Below are 21,338 nucleotides of genomic sequence, written 5' to 3'. Positions count from 1 at the left end.
CTGACATTGTTGTTCTAATTACAGGGCAGCAGAAACTGAGTGATGTGCCCATTGGACTGATTCCTTGAGCAGTCTCCTCTTTGTTTCCACCTGAAAGAAGTCCTGGGCATTGAAGATCCAGGGTGGGGGTCTGTCCCTCTACATGTCTGTCCAACCAGTGGACATCGGAATGAACCTTCCAACCCAGTCTGGTAAGTGTGTGGGTTAATAACTTGTTGATGATGGGAATTTCTTGGTAAAGCATATAGGTTTTTCAAATTCTCATTATTAGGTAGACATGTCTGCTGACTCTATATGGTAACTTGGGTTGCCACCTGAACCTGTATTTAATTTGTACTTGTTCCATTTTTTGCTGGCAATTTCCAATAGCCAAGGAGGTATGAGATATGTCCTTGCTACTAATGCCTGTATCTCAGGCTGTATAGCAGCTAGAGATATGAGCCAGGTATAACTTTTAGAAAAGGGTTGGGGGCGAAAGCTGCAGGTATTACTTTCAGATCTCACTTTTGACCCAGTTTCTAAAGGTTTTATCAGTGGCTGTATGGTGACTAGCACAGCAATCATGCCTTTGTTTAAAGCTTACATTTTTAGCTTTTAACCTGGCTCATACCTTTAGCAGCTATACAGCCTGAGATATTTCAGGTTGAAGCCGCCCATCCATGCCGGCTTTGAAAAGGAGTGGGGCCAATAGGGGACATGCTGACTGCAGGGGGAGAGACATAGATACCCCTTTCCTTGTGTATGTGTATATAGCCCCAGGGAGGGGTAAGGAAGGATAAGGTGTTTTCGCCAAATGACAGAAACGGATCCCACCTGACAGATCCCGCTGAATATAATGGAGTCTGGTTTCCAAGGAGTGGATGACCCAGAAAATTCACCCCAAGGTCAGACCTTGCAATTCTAAGAGAAATTGCAAAAACCCAAGGTTACCAGGAGAAAGCCTCTTCTTTCTAAAAAGAACATGGCAGCATGGCTTAAATATGGAACAATGTTCTTTGAACAGACAAGACCAAGGTAGAGATGTATGGCCATACTGCATTGCGCCACGTTTTGCGAACACAACATATCAGCACAAACACCTCATATCAACTGTTAAGTACAGTGGTGGAGGGGTGATGATTTGTGATTACTTTGCAGCCACAGTGCCTGGGCACTCTGAGTCGAAAATGAACTCCTCCATATACCAAAGTGTTCTAGGGTCAAATGTGAAGCCATATATCCAACAGCTAAAGTTTGGCCAAAACTAGGTCATGCAACAGGACAATGATCCCAAGCACACCAGCAAATCTACAGTAGAATGGCTGAAAATGAAAATAATCAACGTTTTTCAATGGCCCATTCAAAGTCCTGACCTAAACCTATTGAAATGCTGTGTTGGGACCTTAAAAGAACCGTGCATAAATGAATGGCCACAAATCTGTCACCAGCGACCTCCCTATCAAGATGGTTTGCATAGACGCATAGCTGTGGTTCACCTAATTAAAGCGCTGTTTTTCTTTTGTTTATCCGAGGCTCCGTTCCCGAGTTATGATACTTTTTTTCTTAATATGCAAATTAGACCTTTGGTGCAGTGGGGGCATCACCATTGCTCTTGTTGTGCCCAAGCTCCACTCCTTTGTGTCGCCTGACTCTCCTTTGCTGCTTTGCCACTTCCTGGCCCAATCAATGAAATCAGACAAGGATGGGCTAGCCACATAAAAGAGTGGAAAGTGGGTGCAACAAGAGCAATGGTGATGCCCTTGTTGCACTAAAGGCATCATTTGCATATTAAGAAAAAGTATCATAACTCAGGAACAGAGTCTTGGATCAACAAAAGAAAAGCAGTGTTTTAATTAGGTGAGCCACAGCGATGTGCAAATAGTTGGATAGGAAGGTCACAGATTCCCTTTAATGAAGTGAAGCAATGTTGTGAAGAAGAGTGGGCCAACATTCCTCCAGAACCATTTGAGAGACTGATAAAGTCATACAGGAAATTATTACTTCAAGTTAATGCTGCTAAAGGTGGTTCTACAAGCTATTGATTCAACGGGTATACTATTCACACATGGCTTTTCCATTTTGGCTTAATTTTTTTTTATACGTTATGAAAGATGGCATCTGTTGTGTGTGGTTGTTCATCTGAGGTTGTAATTTCCCTAATTTTAAGACCTTCTATGGACCAGATGTTTTTACTTATATCGTAAAGCTATAGAATTCAAAGAGGGTGTACTTTGTTTTTCTCATAACTGTAGTTGCTCTATTATTGCCACATATGTGTCTTATTTTTTCCAGCATAGGAGTGAGAAAATGTCATCATCCTCATCTAATCGCCCTCTGAACTTAGTTAGACCTTTATCAACACCATGACCCAGATGTTTTCCAGCTTCCAGGTCACAATAACAAACGTTAATAAGATTCTATTTTACACTGTCCCTCCTATCTATATGCAGCGACCAGGCCGCAGGCGCATGCGTAGGTGGCGCATGTGTGGGTGGCTGGATGGGTGTTGTAGAAGTTGTGGTACTCACAGTTTTGATGCTCCCTGGACCAACATGCAGTGATGGGAAGGGCACTCCTTTCTACCCTTCAGGGCACTCTCTGGTTCTGGGGTTCTCCTGCCTGGTGATGGTTGAGGTGCCCTTGGTGGTGAAGGCTTTGACTTGCAAGGCAGGGTCCCGGGTGTCGTGACACCAACACTATGCAGTGTAATAGTAGTGCAGGAAACAATGAAGAGACAAAGGTGGTAAAGGTGGCAATCCTAATGGTAACAGTGTAAATCAATGGACACCCACTAATTCCAGTAGCCCCCTGAAATGCTGTCAGTTGCCGGTCCCCTGCCACTACTGTTTTGAAGCCTCCCGCTCCTCTCCCGCTGGTCTTTAAATCTTGGTCCCTCTCGACACACAGGAAATGACCCACTTCAGCAGTGATTGGCTAGGCAGTCAATTCCTGTGGGTCAAGAGGGACCAGGAATAATAAACTGTCTGAGGAACGGTAGGCATTGGAATGGGAAAGGCAAGGGATCAGTGAGGTAATTATGAATTTTAATCTTTTGATCCTTTTTATAAAACTTTAACACATGATTTATCCCACATTTGAAAGGAAAGGAGGAGGAATTCATATTTCTAGATCATATGGTTTTGTCATGTGGACTGTTTTGCTTCCGTAGAGCTTCAGTTTGCTTCAGTAGAGCTTCAGGGACAAAGTTATAGGGGGTGCAAGGGTAGCAGTTATACCTGGGCCTTGGTGCTTGAAGGGACCTAAATGCCAGATAAGAAGTCACCAGTGTTATAAATGACACCTGGAAGTTGGGGGATTCCTGTTACTGATTTTGCATGGGGGCCCAGGAGCTTCAAATTACACCTCATTTGCATATATTAAAAATTCATTTTTCTCAGCAATGCGGCAACATATTAAGCGCACATATAACAGGTCAGCCAGTTTCATAGGTACAAATCTGTTGACAGATGCCTTTTAAAAAGGTGGATTACCAGGTGACCAGAAGACTTAGATATATAATTCCAAAATGGCTGACTATGGTTGTCATTTCTGTCGTCAGTTACAAAAGGAAGAGCAGCTCTTGAGGATAAACTGCTGCTTTATCAAGTTACCTGTTGTTCAAGCAAAAGGAAGAGGAACATTCATGAGTATAAATGTAGGCTGATCAAGGGACATATATTGACATTAGGGCTTCCATTTTTACCCCTTACTGTCATGTTTATATATACACGTTCTGTCTCCATATATACTATTTATATGAGTATATATCAGATTTCAGTACTCTATAAACAGAAGTCAGTGCGTTGCGCTGTAGTGAACTGTTCGTAGTGCCTTGTTGCTTTGTGTCTGGTCTTTATACGGTGCATTGTATACATTGGTGCACATACACTGACCTTTGTATATCATTATAGCATGTCTGCTTTTTTTAAATCTACATCTATTATCTAATCCAATATACGGTAATACATGCCGCAGTTCTGTTGATCTCCACTAGAGGCCGATGTTGAACATAGACTTGTGTGTAGACGTGAACCAATTGCCGTACGGCGCACAACTTGTGGACCGGTGTGGTGCTGTTTTTGGAAGAAAGCAGCCATGTTTTAATGATCCAGTATAACACCTTTTATGTAGCCATACTGCTATGTATAAGGATACATGCACACGACCAAATCCATTTTGTGGTCCACCGCGGATCCGCAAACTTCGGATTCCTTCCGCGTGCAATCCGCATTTTCCCCTTTATCATTAATATAAATAGCTATTCTTGTCCGCAAAACAGACAGGAATAGGACATGCTCTATAATTTGCGGGATGGACTTACCATACTAAGCAATTTAAATTTGTGGCTTCTAAACCCCACCCTGGGACCCGGAAACACCCAATTATGGGCTTGTGTTCCGGTTAGCCTGCCCATTTTCAGCTGGGGATAGCCCCAATTTTCCGGGACTGTCTCTAAAAATCAGAAACAGCCCTGACAAATTCGGAACAGTTGGCAACTATGACATACGGCTGCTGTGTGCTGAAAAGAATGGATCCGTGTGCGATCCGCAAAAAATGCCTGTCGGGCGCGGATCCAAAATACGTTTGTGTGCTTGTGCCTAATGGTTTTGGTTTGCCAGAGTGGGAGCTGCTGTAGCAGAGGGGTAGCAACTTGCAAGTTCATATCCCTAAATAGGGCATATGGACAGAGTTTGTATTCATGAGATAACCCCTTTAGAGCTGAAGTGGACTGGGAACCTAAAGTGGCCCTGAGAAAAAAATTCAAGTGAGCCCATTTTGTAGTTTGGTCCAAACTGACAGAAAGCAGGGCAAATACGGCTACTTTCACACTTGCGGTAGCCTTTTCGGGCAGGCTGTTCTGACTGGGGAACAGCCTGCTGGATCCGTGCTACCACTAGTCCACCGTGCTGCCAGAAGTCTGCTCCAGCCCGATTCACTATATTGGGGGCCGGGCGGAGGTCCGGCTTGTTTGCCATGCTGCATCCAGACCTCCGGCCCAGTGGTAGCACGGATCCGTCCGGAACAGCCTGCCAGAAAAGGCTACCGCAAGTTTGAAAGTAGCCTAACACAGTGCACCACAAGATACTGCCCCAGCAGCACAAAATGCCTCCAGCTGCCACGTTCTGTCCTCCTACTCCAGTTACCTCAAGATGGCAGTACAGTTGAATTCGGGAGTCAGGAGGAGAGAGTCAGATTATTTCTTCCCTGGCTGACAGCCGTAAGGAAGGCTGAGATGGCCTACCTGGTCATCATCCCAACGGGAAGTTTACCTGTAGGGTCTATGGCCAGTCTCCCCTTTCCACTATTTGATTCTTGTAGACTATTGTTTACAGGGGTTACCCCATGTTTAATGTAAAAAATGAAAATCAGACATCATATAGTATATGACAACCTCTTCCTAACAAAGCTAGAACCAGCCATGTACCTCGCATGGATCCAGAGATATCCCCATTTATTACTGCTAGATTTATATCAAGCTGACAGCTCAGGGGGAGTGTCTTTTCTACTGCAGCTCAGGGGGCGTGTCCATGTTCTCCCTATCACAGCTCAGGGGGCGTGTCCATGCTCTCCCTATCACAGCTCAGGGGCGTGTCCATGCTCTTCCTATGACAGCTCAGGAGGCAGTTGAAGGATGAAACTGAGCATGTGCGGCCTTTAGCAAGGCTACTTTTACACTAGCGTTTCTATTTTCCGTTATTGAGATCCGTCATAGGGTCTCAATACTGTAAAAAAAACTTTCCATTTTGTCAATGGGGACAAAATGTAACTGAACAGAACGGAATGCTCCAAAATGCATTCCGTTCCATTTTGTTGCGTTCCCATACAGAAGAGTAAAACGTTTTTTTTCCGTCATGGGATCCGGAGCAAGACGGATCCATCATGACCCACAAAGTCAATGGGGACGGATCCGTTTAACTCTGACACAATAGAAAACGAATCCGTCCCCCATTGACTTTCAATAGAGTTCATGACGGATCCTTCTTGGGTATGTTAAAGATAATACAACCGGATCCGATGCAGATTATTCTATTATCAGTAACGGAAGCGTTTTCGTTCAGAGACCTGAGCAAAAGTGTTCTAGATCCACAGTGCCATATCTGTATATCACGCTATGCTTGGTGCATGGCTTGAGGGGGCAGTGCTGTTTTATGTTCTTTGAATCCTATTGTCATGCACCGCCCCCTGAGGCCTGCAAACTTGCCGACATTTCAGTTGCTAAAATCAGGGCATATAAGCCCCACCACTGGGAACACCTGAACCTGCTGGAAACGCCCATTTGTGACTCGGGACTTGTATATTATTGAAATTTACATTGATTCATTTTTTATTGTATTTTAAACTATTGTATAATAAACCATTTATATATTTTTGCATAGACGCTTGTACCCTGTTTTACTGATTGCACAAAATAATCAGGTTCTTTATTGAACTCTTTTTGAGATGTTTATGTCCATCTCACGGGTCAATATCGTTTGTATAATTTTTATTTTGATCTGTTAATTTTTTTAAATATTTATATAAAGCATTTGCTTTATATACCCGACCAGTTGGCAACTATGGGCCTAGAGCGCCATGGCTTCTTCAGACAGTTGATTGTCGGGGAGGTGGGGAGAGAACCCACCAATAAGATCAAATCTCGACAACCCATTTAAAATTTATATCTCAACCCAATCTAGTTGTTGACTTGATGGCACTTAAATTAATTGTATGCAATTAGAGGAACATGGCTGCTGGCTTTCAGAAACTGTGCCATTCTTGTCCATGGGTTTCATTTGCTATTGCAACATTGCATTCAATATGCTATACTGGATACAACCAGTGGGCAAACGTGGCGCTGTTTATGAAGAAAACGCCAATATGAGTCTGCTAAGATAAAGCAGGTCACCAAGGACACCCCCTCTATATCTGTTATTGTTAGGGAAACCATAGGTCCTCTGATCAAAACTGTCTAGTATTAAAGTTGTTCTTGTTGCCCATAGCAACCAATTAGAGCTCAGTGTTCATTTTTCCAGAGCAGTTTAATAAATGAGAGCTGAGCTCTGATTGGTTGCTGTGGGCAATAGCTGAGGCCCATAGGCTTTTACAGCCGTTGTGAGGCATTACATGGTGTTCAGTGGGCGTCCCCTCTCTAAAGCATAAAGCCATGCCCTCCCCCTCCGTAACCTTAATATACCCTTCAGTGGATAGTATAAGAAAGGTTGACAGGCCTTTTATAAGCGAAGTCTGACTATATGTGAATAGCACCTCACAGATAACCCCATTTAGGTGTGTAGTACACAATACAGCGGGCCCGTATACAATGCAGCACTCTGTACTAATTTACCACATGGCTCCTTCAGTAGAGAACCCAAAATGGACTCCAAATGAAACGCCTAAAATATACAATACAAATAATAAAACCGTCACCTAGTCCACATACAGCCCCAGCTATGGCCAATAGAAAGGTGACCACGGTATTTGCATCCCTTTAAATGAGTCATTGCATCCATTACATGGCAGGGTTATATGACATTTAAAGCTGACCTCCAGCGTGCATACTTTCACTATCTGTGTATGATAATATTTCTTTATTTTTAGGACTGCCCTTGGACTGTGTTTTGTCTGTGCAATCTTTAAAGGGAATGTGTCATCAGAAAATTATTGTTTAAATCACATTTTTATGTTAAACATAATTTTTTTTAGAGTTTTTTAGAGTTTTTTTATTTTACTTTCCATGTCACTAAAATGTAAAAAAAAAATAAAAAAATGCATATAATCCTTCAATTTTCACACTGACCACTAGGCCTAATAATACATAATGATTTCCTGTGCTGTACAGATCACTTTTCAGTAGCCATTATCGCCACAGGCTGAATTAGGATGAGAATTAACACCTCTATATAGAAAACACAGCATCCACCATTCACAATAGGTGATATAACAGCTTATCTACTCCCTCCTGACCTCCTGTACAGCTTACAGAGCATGCCTAGAAAACTGTCCTATAGAACAGTGTTTCTCAACCAGTGTGCCTCCAGCTGTTGCAAAACTACAACTCCCAGCATGCCCGACAGCCTTTGGCTGCGCAGGCATGCTGGGAGTTGTAGTTTTGCAACAGCTGGAGGCACACTGGTTGGGAAACACTGCTATAGAAGTCCCATAGAAGTCAATAAGTCGGCTCCTGTCCATTGTGTCTATGGCCCGTGTAGCTGTTCTCAAAAGTCAGGAAGTCTTAACATATTTTAGGTCTAGTGGCCAGTGCGAAAAGTGCTGAATTCTTATTTTATTTATTTATTTTAAATATGGATGGAAAATTTGAAAAAAAATTACCAAAAATTCTAAGAAAAAAATGTTTAAAATAAAAATGTGTATCATTTTCTGATAACACATTCCCTTTAAGGATTTTCTAGATCAGGGATCAGCAACCTTCGGCATGCCAGCTGCTGTGAAACTACAATTCCCGACATGCTCCATTAATTTCGATGGGAGTTTGGAGAACAGCAGAGTAAGTATGCATGCTGGGAGTTGTAGTTTCACAACAGCTGGAGTGCAGGAGGTTGCCTACCCCTGTTCTAGATAATGTCGTTTAAGAGTGTGCCCTGTAGTGTTTTTTATGCAGCTGCTAAACCATGACATACCATTTGCCTGGTATTTACAGTACAGACCAAATGTTTGGACACACCTTCTCATTCAAAGAGTTTTCTTTATTTTCATGACTATGAAGGCATCAAAACTATGAATTAACACATGTGGAATTATATACATAACAAACAAGTGTGAAACAACTGAAAATATGTCATATTCTAGGTTCTTCAAAGTAGCCACCTTTTGCTTTGATTACTGCTTTGCACACTCTTGGCATTCTCTTGATGAGCTTCAAGAGGTAGTCCCCTGAAATGCTCTTCCAACAGTCTTGAAGGAGTTCCCAGAGATGCTTAGCACTTGTTGGTCCTTTTGCCTTCACTCTGCGGTCCAGCTCACCCCAAACCATCTCGATTGGGTTCAGGTCCGGTGACTGTGGAGGCCAGGTCATCTGGCGCAGCACCCCATCACTCTCCTTCATGGTCAAATAGCCCTTACTGTCAAAGTTTTCCCAATTTTTCGGCTGACTGACTGACCTTTATTTCTTAAAGTAATGATGGCCACTCGTTTTTCTTTACTTAGCTGCTTTTTTCTTGCCATTATACAAATTCTAACAGTCTATTCAGTAGGACTATCAGCTGTGTATCCACCTGACTTCTCCTCAACGCAACTGATGGTCCCAACCCCACTTATTAAACCTGACAGGGCACACCTGTGAAGTGAAAACCATTTCAGGGGACTACCTCTTGAAGCTCATCAAGAGAATGCCAAGAGTGTGCAAAGCAGTAATCAAAGCAAAAGGTGGCTACTTTGAAGAACCTAGAATATGACATATTTTCAGTTGTTTCACACTTGTTTGTTATGTATATAATTCCACATGTGTTAATTCATAGTTTTGATGCCTTCAGTGTGAATCTACAATTTTCATAGTCATGAAAATAAAGAAAACTCTTTGAATGAGAAGGTGTGTCCAAACTTTTGGTCTGTACTGTATGTGGCGGTTTTGCCTCGTTGACTCGTTTATTCACAATAGATCATAGAACACATATCAGATGTTGCAAGTGAGACATTTTAAGATTTCATGAGAAAAATTAAGTCATTTAGATGGCAGCAACGCATCTCAAAAAAGTTGGGACAGGCCCATGACTACCATTGTGTAGCAAGTATAGAAGTGAGGAGACCAATTGATGGAGTTCTCGGAGAAGAATGTTGTCTCATGTAATATTCTAGCTGCTCAACAGTCTTGGGTCTTCTTTGCTGGATTTTTTATTTCATGATGTGCCAAATGGTTTCTTTTGGTGAAAGGTCTCTTCTTCTGGGAAGCCATGCTGTTGATGGATGCAGTATGTGGTTTAATTATTGTCTTGTATTGTCCTGTATTGCTGAAATAAAACCTCTATATATGGTTCAGCATTGATAGTGCCTTTCCAGATGTGTAAGCTGCCCATGCCATAGCTACTAATACCAACTCTATACCATCAGAGATGCAAGCTTTTGAACTGTGTGCTGAAAACACGCTGGATGGTCCCTCTCCTTTTGAGTCCTTAGGACATGGCATCTGTGGTTTCAACAAAGAATTTCAAATTTTTATTCATCTGACTACAGAAGTTTAACATTTTTCCTCAGTCCATTTTAAATGAGCTTTGGCCCAGAGAGGACACAGCGTTTGTGGATTGTGTTGACATATGACTTCTTCTGTGATTGATGCAGCTTAAACTTTTATTTATGGATTGCACAGAGAACTGTGTTCACAGAGACTGATTTCTAGAAGCCCATACAGTGATTCCCAGTACAGAATCATTTCTGTTTTTAATGTAGTGCCTTCTGAGGAGCCGTAGATCACGAGCATCCAATATTGACCATCGGCCTTGTTCCTTGTGCATATGAATTTCTTCAGATTCTGACTTTCTTGACAGTATTATGTACTTCAGATGGTGGGATATGCAAAAGAATATGATGTTGAAGAACATTTTTTGGAAATTGTTTCGCAATTTTTAGATTCAGTGCCTGCAGCACTCCAGGAAAAATGAGCACCACCACCAGTGTTCAGTATCAGTGAGGATCCCAGGCATCTCATACTACCTATTATGACTATATTATAGTCGCTAACTTTAAGAATAGCCTTCATTGAGATTATACATGTGGCGCAACCTCAACCTCAAATATTGGTAACACCCTCCCATAGGAGGAGCCAGAGCACCCTCACTGACAGAGCCCCCCCCCCCATTAACAGTGCCAGCCAGAAAGTGCATCCATTAACAGTGGCATCCAGAGAATGCCCCCATTAACACTGTCAGTTAGAGAGTGCCCCTCGTAACAGTGGCAATAATAATTAACAGTGCCAACCATAGGGTGCCCCCATTAACAGTGCTAACCAGAGAATGCCCCCATTAACAGTGCCTGACAACCAGACAGTGCCCCTATTAAAAGTTACAGCTAAAGAGTGCTCCTGTTACAAGTAGTAAAGGAACCATTATTGACAGTGCCAACCAGAAAGTGCCTCCATTGACTGTGCCCAAGAGAGAATGCCCCCATTGACAGTCCCAGAGAGTGCCCACATTTGGCAGTGTCCAATCATGATAAACTGTTCACTTTTACTGGGTAGTGGAAACCATGTTCAATTAAGGGGCTGGACATCAATACCCCCTTCCCAACCTTTCTGTCCTGTCACGTATGACCCCACTAAACTTCCATAGGATTGTGGGTATTGGCCAATGTCACTTGCAGGTGTCACCACTTGCATCTGCGTAAGCTGGTATTCTTTTTACCAGAGTTTCCCTTTAACCCTCCAGTATCAGGTGACTTCACTGGATGGCTTTGGTCTGTACCAAATGGGATTACACTTCTCTGTGATGTTTTGCAGTCAATTCTAGGCACATTAGAAGACCTTTTCATCCATGATAACCCTGCTTAAGGAGTGCAGGCAGGTCACGCTTTAGTTTAATGACATGCTTCTAGAGTGAGGTCCCAGCTATATATATATTTCCACCGTGTCTAATAATAACGTACATCTTGCTATTTATGTGGGGAATTCAGAGTGACATCTTAATGATACTGTGCAGATCAGTGCGCTGTGTTTTCCACCTATCTACCAGTCTGGACTTCTCCAGGCATATAAATAGACAGGTTTGTACTGTGTAGCTTTATTAGGTGTTTATATCGTTGTTTGGATTATTATTTTTTCTTCATTTGCTGCTTTCCTCCATTAAGGGATATTCCAGAATTGTGATACTCATGGCCTGTCCTCAGTATAGGCCATCAATATCAGATCGGTGGGAGTCCAATACTCAACACCCCCGCAGATCATCTGTTTTGGGGTGTCTCCAGTCCTGGAAATATACAGGGTGGGCCATTTATATGGATACACCTTAATAAAATGGGAATGGTTGGTGATATTAACTTCCTGTTTGTGGCACATTAGTATATGTGAGGGGGAAAACTTTTCAAGATGGGTGGTGACCATGGCGGCCATTTTGAAGTCGGCCATTTTGAATCCAACTTTTGTTTTTTCAATAGGAAGAGGGTCATGTGACACATCAAACTTATTGGGAATTTCACAAGAAAAACAATGGTGTGCTTGGTTTTAACGTAACTTTATTCTTTCATGAGTTATTTACAAGTTTCTGACCACTTATAAAATGTGTTCAATGTGCTGCCCATTGTGTTGGATTGTCAATGCAACCCTCTTCTCCCACTCTTCACACACTGATAGCAACACCGCAGGAGAAATGCTAGCACAGGCTTCCAGTATCCGTAGTTTCAGGTGCTGCACATCTCGTATCATCTGAAGGCAATCGTCTATGCTGTGTAGATACGAGATGTGCATCACCTGAAACTACGGATACTGGAAGCCTGTGCTAGCATTTCTCCTGCGATGTTGCTATCAGTGTGTGAAGAGTGGGAGAAGAGGGTTGCATTGACAATCCAACACAATGGGCAGCACATTGAACACATTTTATAAGTGGTCAGAAACTTGTAAATAACTCATGAAAGAATAAAGTTATGTCACCATTGTTTTTCTTGTGAAATTCCCAATAAGTTTGATATGTCACATGACCCTCTTCCTATTGAAAAAACAAAAGTTGGATTCAAAATGGCCGACTTCAAAATGGCCACCATGGTCACCACCCATCTTGAAAAGTTTCCCCCCTCACATATACTAATGTGCCACAAACAGGAAGTTAATTTCACCAACCATTCCCATTTTATTAAGGTGTATCCATATAAATGGCCCACCCTGTACATCTATTTTGATATAGTGGATAGAGCTGGTTACTGCAATCCTGCTTCCACTGAAGTGAATGGCACCGGAGTTTCATTACCAGCTCCATCCAGTACACAATGGACACCTTAAAACAGCCCGCCAATGTTATATTGATGGCTCATCCTGAGGTTAGGCATGAATATGAAAATTCTCAGTAACCCCATTCAATTGAAGTGAGATAAAGATACACTTTCTGATCAGTGAGGATCTTCAGAGGTGGTTCAGTGGTAGGAATTACACCCATGTTCTGCTGCTTATGGGGCCCCAACACCTCTCTGCCCCAGAAGAGGACACCAGTATGGCATATGGTTGGAGGGGAACCCTGTTACAGATTTTGCAGTGGGGCTGTGGAGCTTCAAATTACCCCGCTGGGACCCGCACCAATGTCTGTAACTAAGGACCTGTGCTCTCAGTTGAGTAGAGTTGTGTTGCAGTTTTTCACCTAGCACTGGGTTGGACAATTTGGTTTGACATTGATCAGACTTTGGCATAGGTATTTAATGTGTCTATGGTGAGATTGTCACCAATCTTTCCTAGAGTCCTGAACTTCAAACTTGATAATATTCATATGTTGGAACTGAGGATATACTACCTTAGCTTAAAGCTTCTGGGCTCCAATGCTAAATCTATATCAGGCCCACACCTACCATGTACTAATTATAATGCTGGTGTCTTCTTGTCAGAGATCCTTCAGACACAAGGGTTTTGATGCAACTTTGCCTTTGCAGCTACATACCACAATAAGGTGGGTGGAAATACTCTCCATCTTGTTCAGATACATTGGGGATTTCAGTAGACACTTACAATCGGATATTTTATAGACACTTTATCTACATGCTTTCTTTACTATATACACCCATAGAAGTAGGTTATATATGCTTGTCATCTGCCACTGGAGCTGTCAACACATCTACTCTGTTATTATGAACTGCAGGTATACCTTTATAGACCATCATCCCCTGCTCACTGCGTACTTCTATCTCCAATATGCCTTCCACCTACCTAACCAGCTTCTAGTCTTTCCCATAGGAATTAATGAGACTGTAATACCTTTATACCATTAATCAGTGAGGGCCCATCTTCTCTACTGGGGTCAGCTCCAGATGTGTAGTTAGATAACTGTTGGCTGACCGCTATCTCTTTGCCCCCCCCCCCCCCCCCCCACAAAAAAAATAAAAAAAATAGTGCTTGGCCGTTTATGCATTATGCATATGTTATGAATAAGGAGAGGGGATAAAGCTGCTGCCAGGCACCTCTGGTGACATCCTATTATTATTATTTATTATTAAAGCGCCATTCATTCCATAGCGCTGTACACATGAGAAGAGGTATACATACATAATACAGACAATTGCACTAATCATAAACAAGACGAGTTACAAACTGGTACAGAAGGAGAGAGGGCCCTGCCCGTGAGGGCTTACAATCTACATGGTATGGGAGAAGGACACAGTAGGTGCCGGTGAAGGTGGTCATATCGGTATGGAGGCAGCAGGGTCACTGGTTGTAGGCTTGTCTGAAGAGGTGGGTTTTCAGGTTTCCTTTGAAGGATTCCACTGTAGGTGAGAGTCTGATATGTTGGGGTAGCGAGTTCCAGAGTATGGGGGATGCACGGGAGAAATCTTGGAGTCGATTGTGGGAAGAGCCGATAAGAGGAGAGAAGGAGGTCTTGTGAGGATCGGAGAGTGCGTGTGGGGGTGTATCGGGAAATTAGCTCAGAGATGTAGGGAGGGGACAGGTTATGGACGGCCTTGTATGTATTTGTTAGTACTTTGAAGTGAATTCGCTGGGCAATGGGGAGCCAGTGAAGGGATTGGCAGAGGGGAGAGGCAGAGGAGTAATAGGGTAAGAGGTGGATTAGTCGGGCAGCAGAGTTGAGGATAGATTGGAGGGGTGCGAGAGTGCTAGATGGAAGGCCACAGAGGAGAATGTTGCAGTAGTCTAGGCGGGAGATGATGAGGGCATGTACAAGCATTTTCGCAGATTCAAAGTTAAGGAAAGCACGGATGCGGGAGATGTTTTTGAGATGGAGGCGGCAGGTGGTGGAAAGGGCTTGGATGTGCGGTCTGAAGGAGAGGGCAGAATCCAAGGCCACTCCAAGGCAGCGGACTTGGTTGACCGGGGAGAGTGTGCAGCCATTGATCGTGATAGATAGATCTGTTGGGGGGGGGTTGAGCAATATGGGGGAAGGAGGATGAATTCTGTTTTATCCATGTTAAGTTTTAGAAAGCGAGAGGAGAAGAAGGATGATATAGAAGATAGACATTGTGGGATTCTGGGTAATAAGGTGGGGATGTCTGGACCAGAGAGATAGATTTGTGTGTCGTCAGCGTAGGAGTGATACTGAAAGCAATGGGACTCTATGAGATGTCCCAGGCCAAAAGTGTAGATAGAGAAGAGCAGGGGTCCTAGGACAGAGCCTTGCGGGACACCAACACAGAGGGAATGAGACGAGGAGGTGGTGCGGGAGTGGGAGACGCTAAACGTCCGGTCTGTGAGGTATGATGTGATCCAGGAGAGGGCCAGGTCAGTGATGCCAAGAGATGAGAGAGTTTGTAACAGAAGGGAGTGGTCAACAGTGTCGAAGGCAGAGGACAGGTCAAGGAGAAGGAGGACAGAGTATTGTTTCTTGGTTTTGGCTGTCAGTAGGTCATTGGTGACTTTGGTGAGGGCAGTCTCAGTCGAGTGGTGGGGTCGGAAGCTTTCTGATTTTAACAAAAAGATGGGGCATGTTCCTCTTCTGCTGTCTTCCATTTCCCATCCTGTAAACTACCGGATGGATGGGTTAATGTGCTGTATGACATGTCACCAAGCAGCATGTGACCCAACAGTGACATGTGCCCAAGTGGTAAGTCATTGGCTGCAGCAGTGAACGTGACCCTGTCCATCCTGAGGAAGCAGGAACAGAGCAGCAAAGAGCAGGTGAGTATGGTTTTATCAACAGGTGCAGTTGGCTAGGCTTCAAATTTAAAATGGTGCAAAAAGCTGGAAAACCCCTTTAAGTGGTCCCTTGGGTGATAGCTGTCCATACAGGAGGTAACTGTCTGCCGAATCATCCCATAAATACACATGCTTGGCTGAGCGTGCATATGTAGGGAGGGGGTGAAAGCTGCTTCCAGACTCTTCTGGCAGCAGCTTATCTACCTGCTAACAAAAGGAATGGGCAAATGAATCCAAAGTGCCCAGCCATTATATCCCCTGACATCTGCCTTTGGGGTACAGTCGGGAGGCCACCACACATTAGGTGGTTGACCAAACCCACTGAAATTGGCACTTTTGGCTGATACACATCTAATGTGTATAGCCAGCTTTAATGTCATGCCCATCTTTTGCTTGACAAGCATAAAGCAAGTCTATCCAGATAACCGTGGGCCCCCCAGCCCATTTGCCCCTGGCATTTGTCCTTGGCTGGTGCAGACACAAGTTCTGGTCTCTATGACATATCAGGATATACCGGTATCAATCCCGAGGGTCAGGACAGAGTAGTCTTTACTCTCCCCTCCCAGATCTGATAAGTATTCCAGTATGCTTCTCTGCCTGGTGCCTACTGGGCATAACCCAAGAGATTTCTCGCTGCAGAGGGACCTTTCCACGGAGAAGATGTGTAATAGTAGCTACTATGACTGATGAATATGTTGATGTTGGGTTGCCATCAATCAGGGCACATGGCTTCAGTACCGATTCTTGTTGATGGTTGGATCGTTAACTACAATCATTGTGTCTATGGCCAGTCTAACCCTGTATTACTGTGCTGGTGCCCCCCCCCCCCTACCTGCCCTGCGCTCATCACTCCCTGCGCACTCTCCCTCCGCAGTGCTTGCACTCTTCTTTCCTCTCCACTTCACACATCTTCTTCCCCTGTCTCATCATTATTGTCTCGGACTCGGCTGCTCTTCTTCTTGCTGTCATTTCTTTTTTGCACTTTCTGACTTTGTGTTATTATGATGTGATTTTATGCACTTTTTGCTGGTGGCTGATGGCTCATATATCGCTGCATTTGTCTAGTGTAACACTTAGTCTCTGTTATTTCGGAGCAGTCCTGATGGCCCCCCCCAGCTCTCTCCTTTCTCCCTCGTTCTCTCTCTCCTGTCTATTTATATCTGACTCCTCCTCTACTGTGCTATTTCAGTCGCTCTGCTGCAGAGCCTTCCACTTGCAGCCCAACAGTTCACTAGGCAGGAGGGGGAGGGCAGGGTACGGGCCTAACTATACCTCCTAGCACCACTGGCACTGCCAGCCACTGCCACCTTCTTCCTTTTGGATATGGATTATCTGACCTCTGTGGGTACACTGAGCCTCTCGTAAAGAAGACCCAAGAGTGGAGGGGTTGTTGGGAGATAGGGTGTGCTTTCTTGGGAAGAGGGGAGGGGAGTTCGGCTGGTTCTTGGTGGCTGGCAGCAGAGGGGGGTCCGGGAATGTTGCTGGTTCCCAGAGCCCTGGCGCTGCCTGACATGCTGCAGACTATTTATGAGACAGAGCCTTGTGTGTCCTCTGCAGATGGTGTTAAGGGGCGAGAGCCAGCGTTGGAGCTCCTCAGCCGGGCACAGGGGCATGCGATGCCCGCTGCAGGTGAGCAGCATTTCCTTGCTCCATTCATAGGAAATTTGTGCTTGTCATCCATCCACCCACATCACTACGCTCTTCAGTGCTGATCCAACAGCTTGTCCTGTCTAGGACCAAACTCTAACATAGTTTCTGTTCAGATGCCCATTCATGCTATGCCATGTGGTGGCACAGTGGGCTTCCATGCCACCTTTATAGACTTCCCTGTCTTGCCCCCTGCTCTTAGTATGTACCAACGTTGCATCTCAATTACTGGTTGTGACTATACACCATCCTGCTGATCTTCTGCTGCTCCCATCTTCTCACCTTCTGTTCTCCATCTCCTCTTATGTTGTGACATCTGGCGGGGATCCTCATATTACTCAATGCTCACATATATTACCTCTGTACATGGTGGCTGGAGTCTACATCATGCTCTATTTTTACTGCTACAGCCCCTTCTGCATGTATTGTGTCGCTTCCCTTGTATACAAACCATCCACCTAATACCTTTATATTCCTTCTAATACACAGATACTGTCCCCCTAATACACAGATGTCAGGAGTATCAGCACATAACTCTTTAGCCCCCTAGTATGCAGGTATTGGGGCACATATATTATCATCCTCATACACAGGTACCAGGGCAGATTCACTTATCCTCCCACTACATAGTTCAGGACACATACATCAGTCGCCTAATACATGGGTATCAGGACACATACATCAGTCCCCTAATACACAGGTATCAGTGCACCTACCCTCAACCCCCTAATATACAGTTATCAGGTCACATATGTATATATCCCCCTAATGCCCAAGTATCAGAGCACATGCATTATTATCCTAATGCACAGGTATCAGAACAGATTCATTTATCTACTTTAATAGTTCAGGGCACATATATCTATCCCCCTAGTACACAGGTATCAGAACACATACATTAGTCCCACTAATACACAAGTACCAGGGCACACACATCTATCCCCCTAATACACAGGTATCAGGCCACATAAATTTATGCCCCTAATACATAGGCACCAGGGCAAATTCATTTATCCTCCTAATACATTGTTTAGGGCACATATGGATATACCCTTCCCCCTAATGTACAGGTATCGGGGCATATACACCTATCCCTGTAATACCAGGACATCATTCTGTTCTGCTAATAGACATATTTCAGGATATACGCCTCTCATTACACCTCTATTTTTATGATATACTAATATTAGCCCTACTGCTAATACACAGGTATCAGGATATATATACCTATACCCTATACATATACCAGTATCATCCTCATTATACACAGGTATCAGATGATATACCAGTATCCTCCTCATTAGACACAGGTAGCAGATGATATACCAGTATCCTCCTCATTATACACAGGTATCAGATCATATACCAGTATCCTCCTCATTATATACAGGTAGCAGATCATATACCAGTATCCTCCTCCTTATGCACAGGTATCAGATGATATACCAGTATCCTCCTCATTATATACAGGTATCAGATGATATACCAGTATCCTCCTCATTATATACAGATATCAGATGATATACCAGTATCCTCCTCCTTATGCACAGGTAGCAGATCATATACCAGTATCCTCCTCATTATATACAGGTATCAGATGATATACCAGTATCCTCCTCATTATATACAGGTATCAGATGATATACCAGTATCCTCCTCATTATATACAGGTATCAGATGATATACCAGTATCCTCCTCATTATATACAGGTATCAGATGATATACCAGTATCCTCCTCCTTATGCACAGGTATCAGATGATATACCAGTATCCTCCTCATTATATACAGGTATCAGATGATATACCAGTATCCTCCTCCTTATGCACAGGTAGCAGATCATATACCAGTATCCTCCTCATTATATACAGGTATCAGATGATATACCAGTATCCTCCTCATTATATACAGGTAGCAGATCATATACCCGTATCCTCCTCCTTATACACAGGTATCAGATGATATACCAGTATCTTCCTCATTATATACAGGTATCAGATCATATACCAGTATCTTCCTCATTATACAGAGGTATCAGATCATATACCAGTATCCTCCTCCTTATACACAGGTATCAGATCATATACCAGTATCCTCCTCATTATATACAGGTATCAGATGATATACCAGTATCTTCCTCCTTATACACAGGTAGCAGATCATATACCAGTATCTTCCTCATTATACAGAGGTATCAGATCATATACCAGTATCCTCCTCCTTATACACAGGTATCAGATCATATACCAGTATCCTCCTCATTATACACAGGTATCAGATCATATACCCGTATCCTCCTCCTTATACACAGGTATCAGATCATATACCAGTATCCTCCTCATTATACACAGGTATCAGATCATATACCCGTATCCTCTTCATTATACACAGGTAGCAGATCATATACCAGTATCCTCCTCATTATACACAGGTAGCAGATTATAGAGCATTGTTCTCCTGCTAATGCATATATATTAGAAAATATATCTATATTGGCTTCCTAATACATAGATATCAGATTGTCATAATACAAAGATATCAGATGCTATGCTGATATCCTCCACCCAATACACAGGTTTCATGACAGATAACTATATCTTCCTTCTAATACACAGGTATCTGTGTATTACACAGGTACCTTCAATCTCCTCATAATACATAGTTCAGGGCAGGTATCTCTCCTTATACACAGGTATTAGGACTTCATCCCCTGTTCTCCAAATATTATCTCCACATTAGATTTCATGCCTTATGTCTTTCTTTCTGAGAAACTTCCTTTCCTCCATTATATTGAAGACGAGCCCTTATCCTTATAAAATTACTTGTCCTCATCCTAATACACAGAAATCAGGAATAAAACGTATAAATCTTGATATACCGGTTCATATACTGATGCCATAATATATAAGCCTCTCCCCCTCCTAGTACACAGGTAACAGATTCTTCATATGTATTTCTCTGCTCCCCCTAATACACAGGTTGAGGCCTCTTGCACACGAAAGTAAGGGCTCTGTGCCCGTGCTGCGGACCGCATACGGCGATTCCACCATAGACAGGTCACCAGCCATGTGCATTCCGCATCACGGATGTAGACCAATTCACTTGAATGGGTCCGCAAATCCGGAGATGCGGTATGGAACGGAAGCATGGAACGGAACCCCACGGAAGCACTACGGAGTTCTTCCGTGGGGTTCCGTTCCGTGCTTCCGTTGTGCAAAAAAATAGAACTTGTTCTATTTTTTTGCAGAATGGACGGATGGCGGACCCCATTCAAGCGAATGTAGTTGCGATCTGCATGCGGCTGCCCCACGGTCGGTGCCCATGCCACGGCCAGCACACGGTTGTGTGCAAGAGGCCTTAGGGAGATGTATGACACATTTTCTCCTAATACACAGGTATGAAGGCGTATATGCGTTGACTCCTCCTAATACACAAGTATATGACCTGTACCTGTAATGTAAATCTAATAGCTACAACTCCCAGTCCATATATATATATATATATATATATATATATATATATATCTCATGTACCTATGAATCATTCCTTGCACATGCTTCTCCCCTCTTCCTAATACACAGGCATTATGTGCGCAGAACATACAGTATACCCACATATATCTCCCTCCTAATACTCTTACCCCCTCCTCTTATACAGGAAACAGAACATACAGCACATATGCATTTAAATACATTTCTCCCCATGGATGGATGTTTTTGTACGTGTACTGTATGTGTTTATTAATGTGTGTCTGTATGCATGGGTTTATGAATACTTGATGTATTAAATATGTGTGTATTCTGTCTGTGTACTATATATGTATGTAACAATGTATATTTTGCATACTATGTAATGCATGTATGTATTTGTGTTACTATTCTGTATGTTCCTGTGTTTTTGTTCTATAATTATGCATTTATGCATATATATGTGTGTTTATAGATTTA

The 21,338-nt window shown here is 43.2% G+C and overlaps 1 protein-coding gene across 9 annotated transcripts in view; it reads left to right on the top strand.

Annotated features, from left to right (window-relative positions):
* Positions 1–21,338, top strand: part of HDAC5 (histone deacetylase 5) — an 85,354-nt gene that overhangs the window by 34,880 nt on the left and 29,136 nt on the right. For 3 of the 9 annotated variants that reach the window (XM_040438823.1, XM_040438820.1, XM_040438822.1), the window contains 2 exons: positions 25–191; positions 17,303–17,374. In XM_040438823.1, the coding sequence (XP_040294757.1) occupies positions 143–191; positions 17,303–17,374 (121 nt within the window). In that variant the 5' untranslated portion in view covers positions 25–142. Of the gene's footprint in view, positions 1–24; positions 192–16,968; positions 17,375–21,338 lie in introns of those variants that run through there. The other 6 variants (XM_040438826.1, XM_040438825.1, XM_040438819.1 and 3 more) reach the window with 4 other exon arrangements.

The sequence above is a fragment of the Bufo bufo genome, chromosome 6, assembly GCF_905171765.1.
Source record: "Bufo bufo chromosome 6, aBufBuf1.1, whole genome shotgun sequence".
Lineage (NCBI taxonomy): Eukaryota > Metazoa > Chordata > Amphibia > Anura > Bufonidae > Bufo > Bufo bufo.
This window is presented reverse-complemented; position numbering and strand designations above follow the sequence as displayed.